Source organism: Gorilla gorilla, chromosome X (assembly GCF_029281585.2).
Source record: "Gorilla gorilla gorilla isolate KB3781 chromosome X, NHGRI_mGorGor1-v2.1_pri, whole genome shotgun sequence".
NCBI lineage: Eukaryota > Metazoa > Chordata > Mammalia > Primates > Hominidae > Gorilla > Gorilla gorilla.
This window is the reverse complement of record NC_073247.2, coordinates 32,525,089-32,545,977: the sequence shown is the minus strand read 5'-3', so window position 1 is coordinate 32,545,977 and position 20,889 is coordinate 32,525,089. Positions and strand designations below refer to the sequence as shown.

Genomic DNA, 20,889 nt, shown 5'->3' with positions numbered 1-20,889 from the left:
GTTCCAATAAAACTTCCAGGCAGTGGACTGGATTTTGCCTACTGGCAATGGTTTGATGGCTTCTACTTTATACCACAGAAAGCAGTTGATGGGAAAAAGTTATCCTTTAAAACATCAAAAAAATATAAATACCTAGAAACAAACTTTTTTTTTTTTTTTTTTGAGACAGAGTTTCATTCTTGTTGCCCAGGCTGGAGTGCAATGGCATGATCTTGGCTCACTGCAATCTCCGCCTCCTGGTTCAAGTGATTCACCTGCCTCAGCCTTCTGAGTAGCTGGGATTACAGGTGCCACCATGCCTGGCTAGATTTTTTATTTTTAGTAGAGCCGGGGTTTTGCTATGTTAGGCTGGTCTTGAACTCATGACCTCAGATAATCCACCTGCCTCGGCCTCCCAAAGTGCTGGGATTACAGGCATGAGCCACCATACCCAGCTGAAATAAACTCTCTAAAAGGCAATTTGGCTATATGCATCAAAAATGAAATTTAGAGTACTCTTTCAACCCAATAATTCCATTTCTGGAAATTTATCCTAAGGATACATTTAGATAAGGACATAAAGATGTGTACACAAGGATGTTTATTACAGTGTTATTTATAATAAGAAAAGTTGGCCAGGCGCGGTGGCTCATGCCTGTAACCCCAGCACTTTGGGAGGCTGAGGCAGGCCAATCACTTGAGGTCAGGAGTTCGAGACTAGCCTGACCAACATGGTGAAACCCCATCTCTACTAAAAAATACAAAAATTAGCCAGGCGTGGTGGCAAGTGCCTGTAATCCCAGCTACTCGGGAGGCTGAGGCAGGAGAATCACTCGTTTGAACCCAGGAGGCGGAGGTTGCAGTGAGCCGAGATCGTGCCATTGCACTCCAGCCTGGGTGACAAGAGGAAAGAAAAGAAAAGAGAAAAGGAAAGAAAAGAAAAGTTATCTACTGACATAATCCATGTCTATGAGGAATGCATAGTTTTAAGTTACAGAGTAGTATGTATAATACCAACTAATTTTTAGAATTAAGTTAGAGTAGTATGTATAATATCAGCTAATTTTTAAAATATATAGGTGTGCATATGAAGTTATGCATATGGACCCACACATGCAACAAAACCTGGAAAGAAATATCCCCAGTTGCTTTATTAGCAGTTATTTCTTGTGACGGATTTATGAGCGACCTTTCTTCTAATTTTTGCTCTTTTTTTATTTCTTCAATGGAGCTGGGAAATAAAATTTTTGATTTTTAAAAGGAAGCTAGCAAATACAAAAACCCTGTGCTTAACAATTTACTTGCATTTCTATTGATTTTGAAGGAGCCTGTAGACAGTACCCTCCTCAAACAAAGCATATTGACACTGATTTTAACTTTTATGTTAAAATTCCAGACACCCCTGGAAAGTTATTTAAGTTATCGTTAACCACTTCATGTCCTGAATATAGAAATCTTTGGGTTATAACAAATGCAAAAGGAGCATATGCCTGGAAATCTTGTAGTTTTCTTATCTTTCAGTAATGTTTCTGTATGCATGACTGTGCGTGTGTGTGTGTGTGTGCACATGTGTGTGTACACATCTGTCTATTAAGAAAAGCCAGAGAAGGGAAATAGGAAATGGACAAGAATGGTAAATCAAAGACCAACATGAATTAATGTTCTACAGGGAAAAAAGTATTAGTAAACTCACTCCTCAAGGTCTTATTTATGATTTTATAGTATGAGAATTTTCCTTTTGGGTTAGGAGAAAACCCTGACATCCTTGTAAATTCCCATTTATAATTTACCAAGACTAAATTTGGGTCTCCTAATAGAAAATATAAGTCCATGTGATTTATATCTAGTTGTGAAATTTAAGTACATTTTTCCTTACAATTGACAATAGGTATCTAATTATTTATTTTGCCAAGAGTTTTACTTATTGTAAAATGATACATATTTAATTTTCATGTATTTAAAATCTTGGGAAACTGTAAATGGGAAGGGAAAATGATTTTTATAATTTCTCAGGAGTTCTTTGTAGGTGTTACTGAAAGCAAGTTACATGGTGTAACTCACAGTTGTCAAAAAGAGCCAAAAAAAAAAACCATACTATTTTTGCCTTCTCAAAACAATTACCTTATCTGGCTTTGAAATCTTCCTACTTCCCTCCTGAAGTGGCCTTCTCCAATAGCTTAGCATAAAAATTAGATCCAATGCTAACAGAATATCCTCCAATAACAGACATTTCCAACTTTGGCAGGGGGCAGGGGGATGTATTTGAGAACATATGTATGTTTCTATGCATCCACGTGTGAGTATGTGTGTGTGAGCTTGTCATTGCTAGAGTGGCCATGGGAGAAAAGTGAATCTCCCTAGAGCCAACTTAGAAGTTAACAAGAACAATATGACAACCACAAGGTCATCCAGAGTTCTCAAAAGTGATGTCAAAAGATGATGAGGTGTTAAGTACATTTTGTAAGCCATGAAAATCCAGGACACAATGAGCAAGAAATGAAGTTTGCTCTGAATACAACAAATGAGTATATTGATATAATTTTCATTAACTATTCCTTTGCTTCCAATCTCAATCAAATGCTCTTTATCCTTTGGCAGTAGAATTTACTATTACCAAACATGAACATGACAACCTACATTAGTCTTATGTTGAGATCTGGGAGTCCAGAATTCTGCAAACTTTCCTTTCAACCTTTCATTTTAAAAATTCTTGGAAATGAATTTAGCACGGTAGTTAAAAAGTGAGAAGTCATGCTTCAAATCCCAAACTATGTTTTTCCTGTCAAATATTGCTCTCTATAAAGTGTATCACCAAACCCCAGTAGAAACTTACCCTTCAACTTGAGGTCAACATTATGTCTCAGCCAAGGATAAACCCCATAGCTTGGCATATCTTCGGGAATTGGATTATTGCTTATCCAGCCATCACAAGCGAACCGGAAGAAATTATCACAAGGATCCACAGACAGATTTACTTTACTTAAGATGGCAGCAGCTATTTAGAAAGAAAATCATAGGATTAATGACAAGCACTGAATGTTGTGTACTGTTCTTTTCCAAATTAAACAACAATTTCATATCAACCAGTTTCCAAGCCTTGGCATTTATATTTCCCCTTAAATAAACTCTCTGAATCTACCTCACTATATGAAATGACTACATTCAAAGTGAATGGATAGGCTGGGTGCAAGGGCTCATGCCTGTAATCCCAGCACTTTAGGAGGCCGAGGCAGGTGGACCACCTCAGGTCAGGAGTTTGAGACCAGTCTGGCCAACATGGTGAAACCCCATCTCTACTAAAAATACAAAAATTAGCCAGATATGGTGATGCATGCCTGTAATCCCAGCTACTCAGAGGCCGAGGCAGGAGAATTACTTAAACCTAGGAGGCAGAGGTTGCAGTGAGCTGAGATCGCACCACTGCAGTCCAGCCTGGGGTGACAGAGTGAACCTGTCTCTCAAAAAAAAAAAAAAAAAAAGTGAATGGATAAAAGTTTGGTGGTATTATCATCACTGGTTTTTGCAGGGCCATCCCTAACATCTGTGGGGTATGGAACAAGAATACAAATAGAGCGTGTGGTCAATTGTTTGCAAAGATAACTGTGACTATTTCTTCTATCCTGCTTGTCCTTCTGCAAAGTGACCTTGCTGCTCTTCCCATCAAGTGGTAGAGTCTATTTCCCCTGCCTTGAATTTGGACTGACCTCGTCACTTGCTTTGACCAACAGAATTGGCAGAAGTAACTTTCTGTGAGTTTCAAAGCTAAGCCTTAAGAGGCCTTGCACCTTCCATATTAACTCCCTTTGAATGGAGCCCTTTAGCTGCCCTTTGAAGCAGCCTCCTGGAGGACAAGAGGCCACATAGAGAAGAACCAAGCCAGCACAACTGCCAGGCATTGACTGAGGCCATCATTCGCCTTCCAGTCCAGGCGCCCATCTAGCTGAATGCAGTGGCACAAATGAGCCTAGGCAAAAATCAGCAGAGAAACCATCCACCAAATCCACAAAATCATGAGAAATATCCAATCATTTTTGTTCCAGGCCTCTATGGTTTGGGTGGTTTGCCTCACAGTGAAGGCTAATGGAGACAGAAGTTCATATGTCATCTATCTAAATATTTAAAAGTTATATTTACAAAATACTTTCAAATTCTTGAGCTCCTTGATATTCAGTGTAACTCTCAGAGAAATAAAGCCCCAGAAGAGACTCACAGAGATCCTGGAAGGGAGCTTGGGGCCATCAGGCAGGGAATTCTAGGGTGTAGAAGGAGAGGGCTGCCTACTTGGCTCCACAGACGCCTTGGCTGAAGGAGAGGCATGGCCAGAGGAGGGCCAAAGTAGGGTGTTCTAAATGAGGGACCCAGGTCTAGCAGTAGAACTGAGTATGTGTATAAGTTAACAGAAAGACACAATAGACTGATCTACCATTTTTTTCCTCTTTCATAAGCCCATACGCAATTACATATAGAAGATAACCCACAGGTAGGAGATGTGTGCATAAATACGTAACCATGAACTTTAGAAGAAAACCCTTCATTACAAAATGAGAGTTCCCAATATTGAACTCCAACGCTCTTCCAGCTGCCATACAATTGCTGGCTACCATTCTAGCACAAAGTTATGTACCAATTGATTTTTTAAAAATCAGACAATATTTTAATGACATTGAAAAGATGACATTCTGGGTAATTTTCATACTTTAAATAATGCCAGAATATATTTTTGTTTGAAGTAATGAAAACCCAAAGAGATTTCAGCTAAATATGAATTAACTGCCCCAAAAAAGTACAATCTGTGTCAATTTAGATACATATCTTACAGTTTGGTTACATGTGTGGTTCCTCCAGGTTTAAAAATAAGGCTAGATATTTCTCCAGCCTAGACTTTCTACAAAAATTTCAAACAGCCTTTTGTCTTCAATGAAGTGAATAATATAAAAACATTCTAATTTCTATAGGACCTCAAAATCCCCACCATTTTCAAACCTCCCCCAACGACACACACACACACACACACACACACAAAAACACTAGCAAAAAATTGGTTTAGAAGCCAAACACTGTGGCTCATGCCTGTAATCCCAGCATTTTGGGAGTCTGAGGTGGGCAGATCACTTGAGCCTAGGAGTTCGAGACCAGCCTGGGCAACATGGCAAAACCCCGTCTCTTAAAAAAATAAATAAATAAATAAAAATAAAGACTTAGAAGTTTGATAAATTTCAAATTGGCTTAACATTTTCGTGCTTCAGAACTAGCATCAGTTGTCCCTAATTACATTTTTAATTACTGCTACTTTTTTTTTTATTTTTTATTATTTATTTATTTATTTATTTATTTATTTATTTATTTATTTATTTTTTGAGACAGAGTCTTGCTCTGTCGCCCAGGCTGGAGTGCAGTGGCGTGAACTCAGCTCACTGCAAGTTCTGCCTCCCGGGTTCACGCCATTCTCCTGCCTCTGCCTCCCAAGTAGCTGGGACTACAGGCACCCGCCACCACACCCGGCTAATTTTTTTTTGTATTTTTAGTAGAGACGGGGTTTCACCACATTAGCCAGGATGGTCTCGATCTCCTGATCTCATGATCCACCCACCTTGGCCTCCCAAAGTGCTGGGATTACAGGCGTGAGCCACCGTGCCCGGCCACTTACTGCTACTATTTTATCATTAATATTTAATGTGCAAATGTGCTAGGACATAACAAAATCTTTCTTTTGGTTGGTGTTTATAGTTACTGTATGCAGCCACAGAATGAATCTGCTATGTGACACCTCAGAGACATGGATCACACGTCTCAGTCCCACACAACATTTACAGTCACACAGGGGAGCCCTCACACACATTTTTACCCACATGAGTACACTGTTTTCCAGCCTCCTTCTCAAACTTTCCCTGCCCCCAACCCTCAAATGTATCCTCTCCATCTCGCCAGTATTCTTGCAGGTACCTAGAAAAACTGCAAGGTCAGCTCTGACCTTGGCCCTGATACAAAAGTTGGGAAATACATCACTCACATTGAATTTGGAAAGAAGCCTGCTGAGTGAGAAAACTCTAGTTGCAGCCTCCCAATTCATCATTCACAATTCACAGCGGGGCACAGGGCTGCACTTTCTGCAGGGGAACTGTGACTTCAAATTGCAAGGGACCATAGTTGTCAAGACACCAAAACGCCTTTCCCCCTACTCAGCTCCATGGAGAAAACCCAGAGTCTTGTTTTAATAAAAGAAATATGATGATGAAGGAAATCTGTGAAAGCTCAGGCTGTGTACTCTTCCAAGTCACTATATATAAGGTTAATTGTCACACAGTCACCAGCTGCTGTTTATGTGGTAGAGGTGGAGGCATCCTCCCTAAATACCAGCCTCTGTTTTTAGATTTAATCAAGAATGAAGGGAGAGAGTAGTAATAATAATAATTAACAATAATAAAATCACCAATAGTGAGTATTTCCTTTTTGCCAGGACCTACGCTAAGCCCTTTTTAAGCAATATGGTATAGTCACAAACTCTAGTCAGACCACTTGTGTTTGAATGAGAGAAACACCATGCAGCAGCTAAGACACCTTAGGCAGGTGATTTAACCTGTGTCTTAGTTTCCTCACCTGAAAATGGGGATAATAATAGCACCCCATGGAATCATTATGCAAATTAAATATATGTAAAGTGCTTAGAATAGTGTTGGGCACATTACCATATAAATGCATGATGCCCAGTGAAGTCTGAATTTCTGATAAACAACCACCTTTTAGAATAAGTAGGTACCAAATAGTCCATGAGACATACACCAGAAAAAGTAGTCATTGTATATCTGCAATCAAATTTCACTAAGCATCCTGTATGTACGCATGTATGTAGTTAGCTAAATCTGGGAACTGTAATTCCACAATCACTTATCTGAAACTCTTGAGGTTAGATATGTTTCAGAGCTCATAGATTTTTCAGATTTTAGAAAATAAATACATTGCATATAACCACAGATCATGTAATACTTTAGCAATGGCTGGAGTGGCAGGCCTGAAGCAAGTGCATTAATGTTTCTATAGGGAAACATATGCATATTCTTGTAAGTAGGATAAATGAAATCTGAAGCAGCCTCACATGAGTTAAGATCCAATTTTGCCATCAAAGGAATTGAGATCAGGCCCCCATCTTGCCAACTGAGAGTTACATCGTTTTCTGGGTTTGGGGTTAAGAATCAGCATTGTGAACCTAAATTACTGCTACTACCATTATTATTTTCTTTTTCTAATTTTTTTTTTTGAGGCGGAGTCTCACTATGTTGCCCAGGCTGAACTGCAACCTCCCCCTTGGGGTTGAAGTGCAGATTCAACCTGCAATCTCGGCTCACTGCAACCTCCACCTCCCAGGTTCAAGTGATTGTCCTGCCTCGGCCTCCCAGGTAGCTGGGATTACAGGCTTGCGCCACCACGCCTGGCTAATTTTTGTATTTTTAGTAGACATGGGGTTTCACCATGTTGGCCAGACTGGTCTTGAACTCCTGGACCGAAGTGATCTGTCCGCCTCGGCGTCCCAAAGTGCTGGGGTGGCAGGCGAGAGCCACCGTGCCCAGTCTATTATTATTTTCTTTTATTCTCACAACTAGTATAAGTAAAACCTGTTATTCCCATTTCACACTTGGTGAGACTGAGGCTTAGGGTGGCTATATATTTAGCCCAGGATCATGTGGCTTGTAAATAGCTAAATCATGCTTCAAACCCAGTCAGCCTGTCTGCCCTTATCTGTGATCATGAGCATGCATGCCCTTTCCTTGTTTCTTTGCATTCTTTGTACAGCTCTTATTTTGAAAGAGGGATTAAAATAAGAGGATACAGAGAAGAGGAGAGTTATGGAGAGGAAGCATCTCAGAAGTGGTTGGCACCTGCTCAGAAATGGTCCAGAAGGCGATCAAACACTCTAGTCTTCTGAACTTTCAGCATGCACGCCCACGCACGCATAGCCTCTTGTTCAAGGCCCTGGCTTGGCCGCAGTTCTCCTGTCATGTGTACTCACAGCTGTTCTGCAGACCCCTGGGCACACTGAGGCTCACATTACACTAAAGAGGACTGGGTCTTTGGTGAGCCTTTCACTCCAGAAACAGCAAAATCAATATTTTTTTTCAACATTAGAAAGCCATTTGCCAATGTGAAAATTAAAAACAGGACAGCAAGGCAAAACACACTAGCTGGCAGAAGGCAACATCTTTGAATGTCAGTCTGTAAGTTTTAGTCTTGCATTATTATGATTCATAATACAGAACTAAAACTCATGAAATAAGTGGCCTTCCATACAAAAAAGTGTTCTAAACTCAAGTTGAAAATTTATGAGCTCAAAAATTCCCATTTCACACATCTGCAAGAACCCCACCACAGCCAAAGCACCAGGTGACATAAACTCTAAAACCTGTCCTGATAGTTCCGCCTGCTCTCTCACCCCACTCCATGACAATCTCTCACCACTGGAGAAAACCCCAGGTCAACTACTCAAGCCTGGAGCAGGAAAGGGCCTGGGAGTTCTCAGATAGTTCCACGGCCAAAAAGAGTTGCCTGGCATGGCCCCATATCACCAAGGAAAAGACGGAAAGGAGCCAGACATGGACACGAAGTCCAGCTCTGCTACTAACTCAGGATGAGACCCTGGGCAGTTATTTAGCCTCCAGAAGCCTCCATTTCCTCATCTGTCAGTGAGGCTGGTGATAGCACTGACTTCATAGGGGTCTTATGAAGGTTTTATGAGATGGTGCCTGTAAGTCACTCAACACACAGCCTGGTTTATATATATATATATATATATAGAGAGAGAGAGAGAGAGAGAGAGAGAGAGAGAGGGAGAGGGAGAGAGAGATCACTTAAGAATGGAACAAAAAAAGAACTCTACTAACATAATTATCTAAGCCACTACCTTTGTATAAGGTCTCAGAATTTACAAGCTCTTTCACCTAAGTGTTTCCCATCTCAATAAACACCACTGACCAACCATCATCAAAAATCTAAGCATCACCCACAATTGTCTGCTTTTGTTCACAGCCCATATCGAATCCTTCAATAGGCCCTCTACCTCCTAAACCTTCCCCCATTCTCCCTCTCCATCTCTTGAATTCAAGACAGCATCGTCTGTCACCTGGCGTACAGAAATAAACCTACCTGAGTCACCTTCTTCTATTCTTGCTCCCTATGGTCTCTTCTCCATCAAGAAAGACTCCCTCTAACTGAGCCCTCCACCGAGACATCTTTTGAAATGCTCCTAAGATGTATTATCTTTCATAAAAGCCTCCAGAGGCTTTTGAGCACACTTAAGGAAAGCCCAAACTCACTGGCACTTGGGTCCCCCATTGACTCCTCATCACTTGCACCTCACCTAGCAAGCTCCTCCCGTTCCTCAAGTCCACCAAGTTCGTGCTTCTATGCACCCTTTGCCCCATCTGTTCCCCCCACCTGGAAAGCCCTTGCCTCAGTCTTCACACAGCAGTTCCCTCCTCATCATTCAAAGGTCACCTCCAAGGTCATGTCCTCCGGCTTTTCAATCTAGCCATCCTGTCACTTGCTATCACATTGTTCTATTTTTTTTTTTTAATTTTCTCTATAACATGTTCCACTGACTGATATTCCTCTTTCTTTCTTTCAGAGATGGGGTCTCACTAATTTGCCCAGGCTGGCCTCCAACTCCAGGGCTCAAGCCTCAGCCTCCCATGTGGCTGGAACTAAAGGCACGTGTCACCACACCTAGTTTCATAATTTTCTCATTGTATTAATTGCCTTATTGTCTTTCTTCCCATACCTGGTTCACTGCTCTATTTCCAAAACCTAACTCAGTACCTCATGTGCAACAAATATTTGGTTCATTAACCTTTTAAGGCCAAGAGAAAAGTGAAAGGGCCACATGCTTGTTTGATGACTTTCCTTTTGGAAAAAGGAAAAAAGTGTCCCTGCCCACTTAAAGAATGAGGGTGAGGGCTAGAATCTGGCTCCCTGAAATCTAGGCCCTAACACTGATTTAGGAGGGAAATCTAATAGCTGTGTGTGGGACCCCCAGGTTTCCCCTCACCTCCCCACCGCCGCTTTCGGTGTCCTAACCAAAAATTACACAATACCCTGACCACTCTGTGACCCAGCCACCTGCAGGTTTGTTTTGTTTTGTTTTTTTGAGACAGAAGTTCCCTCTTTCACCCAGGCTGGAGTGCAATGGTGCAATCTCAGCTCACTGCAGCCTCCGCCTCCTGGGCTCCAGCAATTCTCATGCCTCAGCCTCCCGAGTAACTGAGATTACAGGCATTAGCCACCATGCCCGGCTAATTCCAGCTGCTGGTTTTTCCCAGCAGGCTTAGGTCCAAACTGGACCCTTGAACATTCCCAGGCACTGATAAAGGTATCTAGGTTGATGCACAAAACACTGAAAGAAACTAGTACCGGCTCGGAGCCAAATTCCTTAAACCCACATATAGTCTCCACACCCTAATGCCCTAAGTAGAACACCCCTTTTCTCTCACTGTCTTGAGGATACACTGCAGCACTTTCAACATAAGTTGCACTAATAAATGCTTTGGACTGACCGGCCGCCCTGGCATTTATTTAGTGCTTCTTTCTTTGGAATCCCAACTGGCCCCATCTCGGGATGGGGTATTCTCTCATGGGAACTTCCCTGTTGCTGCTTTTGGGGCAACTCCAGCCATGAGTTTGATGGGATAAGACACTGTGGCAAAACTGCGGCCACTTTAAGCACTCATCTTCACCGTGGGATACCCACTGATACACAGCCTGGTCACCTCAAGAGAAGTTTGACTTGCAACGTGTGACAGAAAAAAGAGATTCCCAGCCGGGCACAGTGGCTCTTGCTTGTAATCCCAGCACTTTGGGAGGCCAAGGCGGGTGGATCACTTGAGGTCAGGAGTTCGAGATCAGTGTGGCCAACACGGTGAAACTCCGTCTCTACTAGAAATACAAAAATTAGCCAGGCGTGGTGGTGGGCACCTGTAATCCCAGCTACTAGGGAGGCTGAGGCAGGAGAATCACTTGAGCCCAGGAGGTGGAGGATGCAGTGAGCTGAGATCGTGCCAGCCTGGGCGACAGAGCAAGACTCCGTCTCAATTTTTAAAAAAGAGAAAAGGGACTCCCACTGACAATGGAAGCGTGGATTTATCTGCAAAGGAGCCTTGCTTAGAGGCAGGCAAGTCAGACCCACAGACCAGAAAATAGGCAACTGCTTAAGGTAAAGAGGAATCCATAGCCAGCGGAGCCATAGGATGACCAATGTTCTCTGCCTGTGGGTCTTAAGAGAGGCCATTCAGCCTTCCAAGCCCCTTCCTGATTTCCTTGTAACAACGCTTAGAATACCACAGTTTTTGCAAGGAAAAAGAAAACAGGAAACCTAAGCTCCACTGTTTCACACCAAAACTTGAAAATAAACTTAAAATTTCTTCAAAATTGCATTTCGTACTTGGTAAACCTCAAGCAAACAGAATACTAAAAATACCACCTGTCTTCTCTTCCACTTCCCAAGGTACCATAATTATAACTTGACACAGGATGGAAAACTGTGACTTACCCGCTTCGATGCATTCTGGCTTCAGGCAGTACTCCTGTTTAGCTTGGAGACTTAAGAGACCTTGACTCACTGAAAAAACAGACCAAAATAAATGGCTGAGTTGTAGCAGACCACCATCCGGTAAACCACCCTCGGAAACATACGCAAGATATTTGATATCAGTTCATCCTTCTCAGTGTTGACACGGTATTCCAAAACCCAGTTGGTTAAATGTCACGAAACCAGACTCTAGTTGCTAGCTAAATAACCTTGGTAAGACTCTTGGTTGCTTTGAAACTCAGTTCTCTCGTACGTAAGATAAGTGAGTATAACTAGACCAGAGCTCCTAAGAGTGTGGTCTCTAGAGCAGCAGCTGCTGCTGCTGCTGCACCTGGAAGCTTGTTAGAAAGCCACTCCAGATCTTGACTCAGAAACCCTGGGGGTGGTGCCCAGCCATCTGCAGTTTAACAAGCCCCCCAGGTGATTCCGATACATGCTCAAATATGAGCACCACTGGGCGAGACACTCTCTAAAGTCGCTTCAACCTCCAATTATCAGTGGTTTAAGTCTCATACTTTCACTCTATTGGTTATAACTCCATGCCCATGTTCAAGATGGGAAAATTGAAACTTTTAAACTATGTCATTTGGAGCCAATCAGAGTGGAAATAGAAAGCTAGCATGTTTGGCTTTTGGAGTTCTGGATCTTATCTAAACCATCCATACAGATACAGACCAAAAAAGGGGTAGGGGTAAAGAATATACTGAACATATCTCAATCACCTATTGATAGCAACAGTCATTGTCCGCCTGCGCTGAACCCCACAAACTCTCCGCCCACCAGGCCCAGCTTAGCTACCAGACATTTGCAACTTTGTAGACCAAGCTTCCAGCTATTTCCTCCCTTCCCCCACTCCAAAAAAAAAAAAAAGTCTAAAGCTGAAATAGCTTTTCACCAATGGCTTAATATCTCCATCTGCCTGGCAACATTATCTAAATAGGTGTCTGCAGAAGTACAGAAGGGTGCCCAATTTGTCAACCCCAGGTAGCACCTGGGCATTAGCAGATGTGAGTTTAAGATTTCAAAAGTATTTGTAGTAGCTGAGGAAATTCTGGGGAATTCATTCTTGCTGTGCTCTGTGAGCAGAAACAATGAATCATTTGGAGATGTGGCCATGGGGAGACGGATGGTGGGAGGTGAATGGGGACCAAGGCCCTCTGTGGCAGAAAGCTCGGCAGTACCCATATTTCTGCTAGAGATGGAAGACCTATAGATTACTACCCAGTGTGGCGAGTTTTTATTATTTATTAACCCACTCTCTAAATGGAGCCTGCTTTTCCTTTGTTCTTTTCTCTGCTGCCATCCTCCAAACAGCCTCTTTGCATTGTGTTACATTAGAGATTCAAGAAAACTGCCGATGAAACATCTCAGTCCTATTTTTTTTTTTTTTTTTTTTTCGAGACAAGAGTCTCACTCTGTCGCCCAGGCTGGAGTGCAGTGGGGTGATCTTGGCTCACTGCAAGCTCTGCCTCCCGGATTCACGCCATTCTCCTGCCTCAGCCTCCCGAGTAGCTGGGACTACAGGCACCCGCCACCACACCCGACTAATTTTTTTGTATTTTTTAGTGGAGATGGGGTTTCACCATGTTAGCCAGGATGGTCTCGATCTCCTGACCTCATGATCCTCCCGCCTCGACCTCCCAAAGTGCTGGGATTACAGGTGTGAGCCACCGCGCCTGGCCCATCTCAGTCCTGTTTTTAAGAAAATAAGTTTCTTAGCAAAAAGGTGTGTTTTGATTTCTGTATAAAGCAAAAAAAAAAAAAAGTTATGTAAAAAAATATATATGGGCAGCATAAAGATTAGTGTGCAATATTCCAATATGCCTGGGTGGTAGAACCTCAGGGGGAACTTTCCCCATCAGTCAATTTTTATATGTTGACCTAATGTTCTTTAGTGAGCATGTGTTCTTTTATATAATGCAAAAATAAGCTTTATTGTAAATAATATTTTTATAATTCTGGACAATACCTTCTTGATCCTAGCCTTATTTTAAAAAACAAAATAGCTAATAAAATCGTTAAAGACTTATTCCTTTCATGAGAGATAATTCTTGACCCAAAACCTCAAAGGAAGAAGTAAAATCAGGTATCTTTATCTAACGATGAGCAGAAGGAAGGTTTTAAATATAACTAATTAGGCCAGGCGTGGTGGCTCAGGCCTGTAATCCCAGCACTTTGGGTGGCCGAGGTGGGCGGATCACCTGAGGTCAGGAGTTCGAGACCAGCCTGGCCAACATGGTGAAACCCCATCTCTACTAAAAATACAAAAATTAGCTGGGAGTGGTGGTGCATGCCTGTAATCCCAGCTACTCAGGAGGCTGAGGCAGGATAATTGCTTGAACCCAGGAGGTGGAGGTTGTAGTGAGCCAAGATCGCACCACTGCACTCCAGCCTGGGTGGCAGAGTGAGACTCCGTCTCAAAAAAAAAAAAAAAAAATATATATATATATATATATATGTACTTGTGTGTGTGTGTGTGTATATATATATATATAATTAATTAATTGGGACACTGACAGACCCAACCCCTCAAGGAAGAGCATTATCTCCATGGATGGGGTTATTTTAAAATTCTCCAAATAAATGAGGATCAATAAGCCCAGATAATGTGAAGGTATAAGTGAATGAAATAGAGACAATAAAGAAAATATTTTTAATATAAAAATTAAGATGTTACTTTTGAATGGTTAGGAGCTTTAAAAAATACATGTAAATAGCACTTTGGTTTCTCATTGTAGATTTCTCTATAACCAGAGGAAATGCCCTTAGGATGCAGTGGAGTCATCCACAGATCAAGAGCATAAGAATGGCCAGAAAGCAGGGGTCAGCAAACTATGGCCCGTAGGTCAAATCCATTGCCTGTTTCTGTACAGCCCATGAGCTACGAATGGCTTTTACATTTTTTTCATGGTTGGGAAAAATAAAAAGAAAAATAATATTTCATGACATGAAAAGTATATAAAATTCCAATTTCAGTGTCTAGAAATCAGATTTTCTTGGCACACAGCCATGCCCATTTGTGTACATATTGTCTATGGATGCTTTTGTGCAACAACAACAGAATTGAGTAGTTGCAAGAGGCCGTATGGCCCACAGAGCCAAATATATTCACTATCTGGCTCTTGGCAGAAAAAGTTTGCCGGCCAGTGCCTCTGAGAAACAGACTGTGGGGAGGAAAGAGAGGGGAAGGAGAAGAAGAAAGGACACTTGAAAATAAATAAACAGGTTAGAGGCATATATGTTTTCCATTCTGGTGCTCTGTAGCTTCTCGGAAGCCACTGCAAGACCACTGGCGATCACTCTTACTGTAGAAGCACTAAGGTTGCGAGGAGAGATTATCCCAGAACCTCAGATACAAAGATGAGGTAAGAAGGGATGCTAGAAATTGCAGGCATGTAAGTGAATGTGGACAGGCAGAGAAATATACCACAAAGTCAACCAGGAAGCCCCTTGAAGAGAAGACGACCCTAACTAGAATATTGTCATGAAGAGCATTGCCAGGCAGGTCCCTGGAGCTTTTCAGACAAGCACTTTGCCTGGGTGCAGAGTGGAGGTGGGTGGCAGAGTTGAGGAGAGGGACGGGGAGAGGGGGGTAAGGGGGTGATTCTAAAATAGTGCAGAAATATTTGACAAAAAGAAGTGTCCCTGAATGTATACATCCAAATAGATATGGTCACCTGAAGCAATGCTTCTCAAACCTGCATTTGCAAACAGTCCCCTGGGGGTCTTGTGAAAATGCAGATTGTGAATCAGCGGGGCTGGGGTGGAGCTCAAGCTCCCCAGTGATGCTAATGCTGCTGGTCCACAGACCCCATTTTGAGAAGCAAAGTTGTAGAGGCCACAGCCTCAGTTTGCCCTTATTCTCTAACATCATTTGAGCTCCTCTTAGAGAGTCAAGGTGAGAGCCAGGTTATTGGGCACGCTGGAAAGTTCTCTTTCATATTTTATGCAGGCCTCTTTATCCATAATAGGACTGTCTGGCTTGATGAATTTTACTTTGCTCTAAAAACATCGGCACTATTTCCTGAGAATAATTTTCTCTGAAAGAACAAAGATTTGCTGCCATGGAGAATCTTTCAACCGATATGCCACGGCCTCAGGATGTAATCATAAAAGTAGAGTTTTGCAAAAGTTTCGTGCAGTGGTAATATCATTAAAAAGAGTACATATTTTTACATAAACAATAATTATTGGGATTTTTAAGTTTGGGAGCATTTGCAAAACCTAACCTTGCAGTCACGTTGCACATAGCATGTAGTCTTTTGGCATGCCCATAGAATTTTTCCTCTTGTTTTGAATTTCAGCAGAGGACACTTGTCTAAACCCTAAGTGCTGAGAAATCTTACAAGAGTTTTCAAGAGCCACAGATTCAGTTGCAGGAGTAGGAGATTTCGCTTTATCAGAAAGCAATAAACCCATCTAATTTCCTAAATCTTCAGCCACAGAAAGCATGGAAAGATGGTTTGCTCATTTTAGCAGTTTTCAACCACACAACCCTAACTCTTTTAAAGTTTAATTACTGGTTTACCCCTGCCAAAATAAACATGGCCTCCTGCAGGTTTGCTACATTTCAAACTGCACCTAGAATCTCCTCGTTCCTATGTAACGTTCAAGTTAATGAAGTATTATGGGTTGTATGAGAAAAATTAAAACGGTAATAGTCAAGGGTTCAGAAAGCCTAGAATTTTAGAAAATCCCTCACTCCTTTCCAAGATATTTGATTCTTTTTCATAGGAATACACTTCTATCATCCTATATACTCTCTGGGTACATCATTCTCACCAACAGTCATTAAAATAACTGAATCACAATATCTTTCAAATCTTGGGGGAAAACCTCTGTTTTCCTTCATATTCATTTGTAAATCAAATTGCATCTCACCAGAGTCACTGGATAAGAAAGGAATTGAAGAATATCATTAAAAGCACACTTTAAAGGACTGATTTGTGTTTTGTGAATTAAATTTCATGATTCGTTCAAGCAAACATTAATAAAAGTCAAATGGAAAGACACTCCAGCATGGTTTTCATCACAATGTAAAGTCTTTCCTCAAAATATAAATGAAACTATGTGACTATGAATTCACAAACACTCATTTTGCTAAATGTACCACATAAAAATTTTTCCACCCAATGCAACAGAATCAGCCAGCCACTCGAAGCCACTTACACCCACTTTGCCTTCTGGACTATATACATTTGGTACTTGGGTGTATTTATTTATTTAGGCTCCCTAAAAAAGCCTTCTTTATCATTTGCATATTTGATAGAAACTAAAGATGCACCACCTACGAATGCAGGCAAACAGCCCTATACCTGTGTTATGACAAGTTTTGCTACAATAAAGCACAAGGAAACTTCTCGACACACACCCAGTTCCCCTGGCCTCCTGCACTCCACTTACCTAGAAAGAGGATCGTGCCCAGAACTAGGGTGCCACCGACAAACACGACCAGGGCAATTCGAGTGCCTCTGTTGGCCTTCTTTCCAGTCTCCACGCTGCTCCCTGTTTCTGCTTCCATCAGAAGGGCCGTAGAGAGCACACGAGAAGAAAGTCACTTTTCGTGGTTTGGTGGCTGGTCTCAAGAGCGAGGCGTTGACATCCAAGGCTCTCTTGCTCTTCTACTAATGGACAGCTTAAGAAACTCCCGTCAGGAAATCTCCCCTCGCCACCCTTTCTCAAATAATTCTTCACAAATGAAAATTATAAAAACCAAAATATTGGTTGCCTTGGCTTTCCCCCTGACTAGACAAAACAAACAGTGTTGCTTTATCTTGGTGCTCTCCCTCAGCAAAGTCCCTCTCAACCGATTGTTTGGCAGGCTCTTCTCTCAAGCGTTCCGAGTATACATGTTTTACTATGTTGCTGAACAGATGTTTTAGCTATTTAAATGTATAGTCACTTGGGGAGGAAAAAAACAATTGTTTTATCAAAACTGGATTCTCGTGAAACTCCCCCAAATCATGATAAGTTAGGTGGCCAGGATTCACCGGACCCACTTCAAGATCTCAATTAATCATGTAATTCTGTTGCAAGAATCATTCTGCTTGCCTGAATTGTCTTCATCAAAGATATTCTTTCAGTGTGTGAGTCCCTTTTTAAAGCCTTCTAAGAGTTCCTAGGATATCCTGGAGCATTTTATTTTAGGAACTTTGTGTATGATAGCATGTGCCAAAAATCAGTCATAGTCCAGTGCAGTGCAAAGTAGCAATTAAGACAACCTACAGAGGCTGATGGTTTGAACTGGAACTTTTTCTTAAAGGAAGGAGAAAAAGCACTTCCTCTTTGTGGTACTAAGAAGTGTACAAAAAAAAACCCCACAAAAAAACACAAGTGCGTGAATTAAGTTTATTAGCAACTACAAAAGATATGATGAAAAATTCTTTCCTTGTGTGTTTTTGATGAAAAGTGCACCATGTGTTTTGTCTGCCACTCCTACTGAGGCAGCCATTCATTAGGATGTTTTTGTGTTTACATAAACTGTCCACTTCAGCAGATTCCCCAGGATGAATTCAAAGGCAATTGGTTTCAGGCCGGGCGTAGTGGCCCACGCCTGTAATCCCAGCACTTTGGGAGGCTGAGGCAGGGGGCTCGCTTGAGGCCAGGAGTTCGAGACCAGCCTGGCCAACAAGGTGAAACCTTGTTTGTACTAAAAACACAAAAATTAGCCGGGCATGTTGGTGAGCACCTGTAGTCCCAGCTACTCAGGAGGCAGAGGTGGGAGAATCGCTTGAGCCTGGGAGGTGGAGGTTGCAGTGAGCCAGATCGCGCCACTGCACTCTAACCTGGGTGACAGAGAGAGAGACCCTGTCTCAAAAATAAACAAACAAAAAACAAAGGCAGTTGACTTCACTGGAAAGACTGATGAATGACTGGGTCTTTGATATTTTTGATTATGATAATGATTTAAATGATAACAATGTGCTTTCTTCATGGGGAAGGGCAACTGATATTCCAATGCTACCACTGAAATGATATAGATTTTATTATCCAAAGATATAGATATCGTTAATTCACAACACAGTTACTACCTACCTGCTTTTGTTTTGCTGGAGGTCATAGGGCAGTGGGAGTGGGGGTGGAGAATTCAACTATATCTAGAAACCAGTAGTGCAATTATCTCAATGCAAAACTTGTGCGCATGGCTTTAGAGGTGACACAGGAGCTCAGCAGGTGCTGATGAGCTCAGTATAACATGGCCACACATTCATGGTCCTGTCTGGCTTGTCTTGGTCAGGGCTTAAGCCCTTAGCATGGGATTCTCTCAAGTTTTGGGGCTTATTCCATAATATACCTTACTTTCTGCTCATTTCATGTTGTGCCAAAGTCAGGGGGTCATAAGCCTTTGTCCAAGTTATGACATCATGTTGTATTGTAGTTATCCTGTGCTCATTGGCTGTTGACATTATTTTGTTGCTGTTATTCCATAACACACCCTAGCAGGCCTTTGGCCCCTAGTATGGGATTCTCCCAAGAGTTTTTGGACTTGACTCTAGAACACATCTTAGACCATGAGTTCCACAAAGTCAGGAACCATGTTCAATGTTGCAGCTCCAACATCGACATTTCCTGGCCCTTCACAGTGAAAAGGAGAAATAAGAGCAATAAAAATCATACAAGTTAGCCCTAGCCACTTACTCTTAAAAACCAGCTTCAGCCGGGCGCAGTGGCTCACGCCTGTAATCCCAGTACTTTGGGAGGCCAAGGCGGGTGGATCACGAGGTCAGGAGTTCAAGACCAGCCTGGCCAACATGGTGAAACCCTGTCTCTACTAAAAATACAAAAAATAGCCGGGCGTGGTAGCAGGCGCCTGTAATCCCAGCTACTCAGGAGACTGAGGCAGGAGAATTGCTTGAACTCAGGAGGCGGGTTGCAGCGAGCTGAGATCATGCCACTGAACTCCAGTCTGGGCGGCAGAGCAAGACTGTCCGGAAAAAAACAAAAACAAAACAAAACAAAAAACCAACTTCGGGGCCAGAAGTGGTGGCTCACACCTGTAATCCCAACACTTTGGGAGGCTGAGGTGGGCAGATCACTCTAAGTCAGGAGTTCGAGATCAGCCTGGCCAATGTGGCGAAACCCTGTCTCTACTAAAAATACAAAAATTAGCCAGGCGTGGTGGCACGTGACTGTAATCCCAGCTACTCGGGGAAGCTGAGGCACAAAAATCGCTTGGACCTGGGAAGTGGAGGCTGCAGTGAGCTGAGATTGAGCCACTGCACTCCAGCCTGGGTGACAGAATGAAACTGTGTCTCAAAAAAACCAAAAGGCCAAGGTGGGTGGATCACCTGAGGTCAGGAGTTCGAGATCAGCCTGGCCAACATGGCGAAACCCCGACTCTACTAAAAGTACAAAAATTAGCCGGACGTGGTGGTGGATGCCTGTAATGCCAGCTACTCGGGAGGCTGAGGCAGGAGAATCAGAGAATCGTTGGAACCCGGGAGGCGGAGGTTGCAGTGAGCCGAGATCACAGTACTGCACTCCAGCCTGGGCAACAGAGCGAGACCCCATCTCAAAACAACAACAACGACAACAACAACAACAAACAACAAACAACCAGCTTCAGCTTCAGGAACCTCACATGCTAATGTCTGCGGGGGGAGGAAGGGTGTCATCTTTCAAGGCCCTAATTATTCCTTCTCAATGCTCAACTAAAAGTGATACTTCATATAGGCATAGCACATTCGCTTTAACCTCATGGTAAATCTACATACTTGATAGCAAAGGTATTTTAACTCTGTTTCACAAATAAGGACACTGAGACCAAGGAATGGCCTCAGGTGGCATGGGAAAATCACAAATGGATAGATGGGGGGATGGGATCATTGCCATACATGGCATGTCTGCTGCTTGACAAAGCTTCCTGTGCACAGCGAGAGGACAGTCACCCAAGCACGACACCAGGACTCACTTCTTTCCTCTTTCCTTCCTCCTCTCAATCTCCTCACAACTTTCAGTGTCCCCACTGACATTGAATAGTGGCTGTGAGTTCCTAGCTGGAGTAGCCTTCACCTACCTTGAACTTGCAATTCCCCCAGAGGTGAGGGCAATTTGGGGATTCCCTGAAGTTATACCTACCCATCACTTACCGACAGGAATTCATTCCTGAACGGTCAACTGCTGAGTGAAAAGCCATTAAACCAAAAAAAATACTTTCATTAATTGTAATACGAAAATTATGATGCATTCTATCCCAAACTAAGATATGCAAACACAGATAGAAAAATGTATTCATTTAACTTAATTGTAAATTTAAAAATAACTGAAAGACTGCCATTGGATTGTTTGTAACACTAAGGATAAATGCTTGAGGGGATGGATACCACATTCACCACGAT

General features: G+C 42.4%; 1 protein-coding gene across 1 annotated transcript in view; it reads right to left on the bottom strand.

The window, feature by feature from the left end:
* Positions 1–17,193, bottom strand: part of PHEX (phosphate regulating endopeptidase X-linked) — a 215,255-nt gene extending 198,062 nt beyond the window's left edge. Inside the window, exons 1-3 of the mRNA XM_031006124.3 lie at positions 16,955–17,193; positions 11,513–11,581; positions 2,813–2,974 (exon numbers count right to left, since the gene is read on the bottom strand). Of these exons, the coding sequence (XP_030861984.1) occupies positions 2,813–2,974; positions 11,513–11,581; positions 16,955–17,072 (349 nt within the window). The 5' untranslated portion in view covers positions 17,073–17,193. The remainder of the gene's footprint in view (positions 1–2,812; positions 2,975–11,512; positions 11,582–16,954) is intronic.
* Between the last annotated feature and the right edge of the window lie 3,696 nt (positions 17,194–20,889).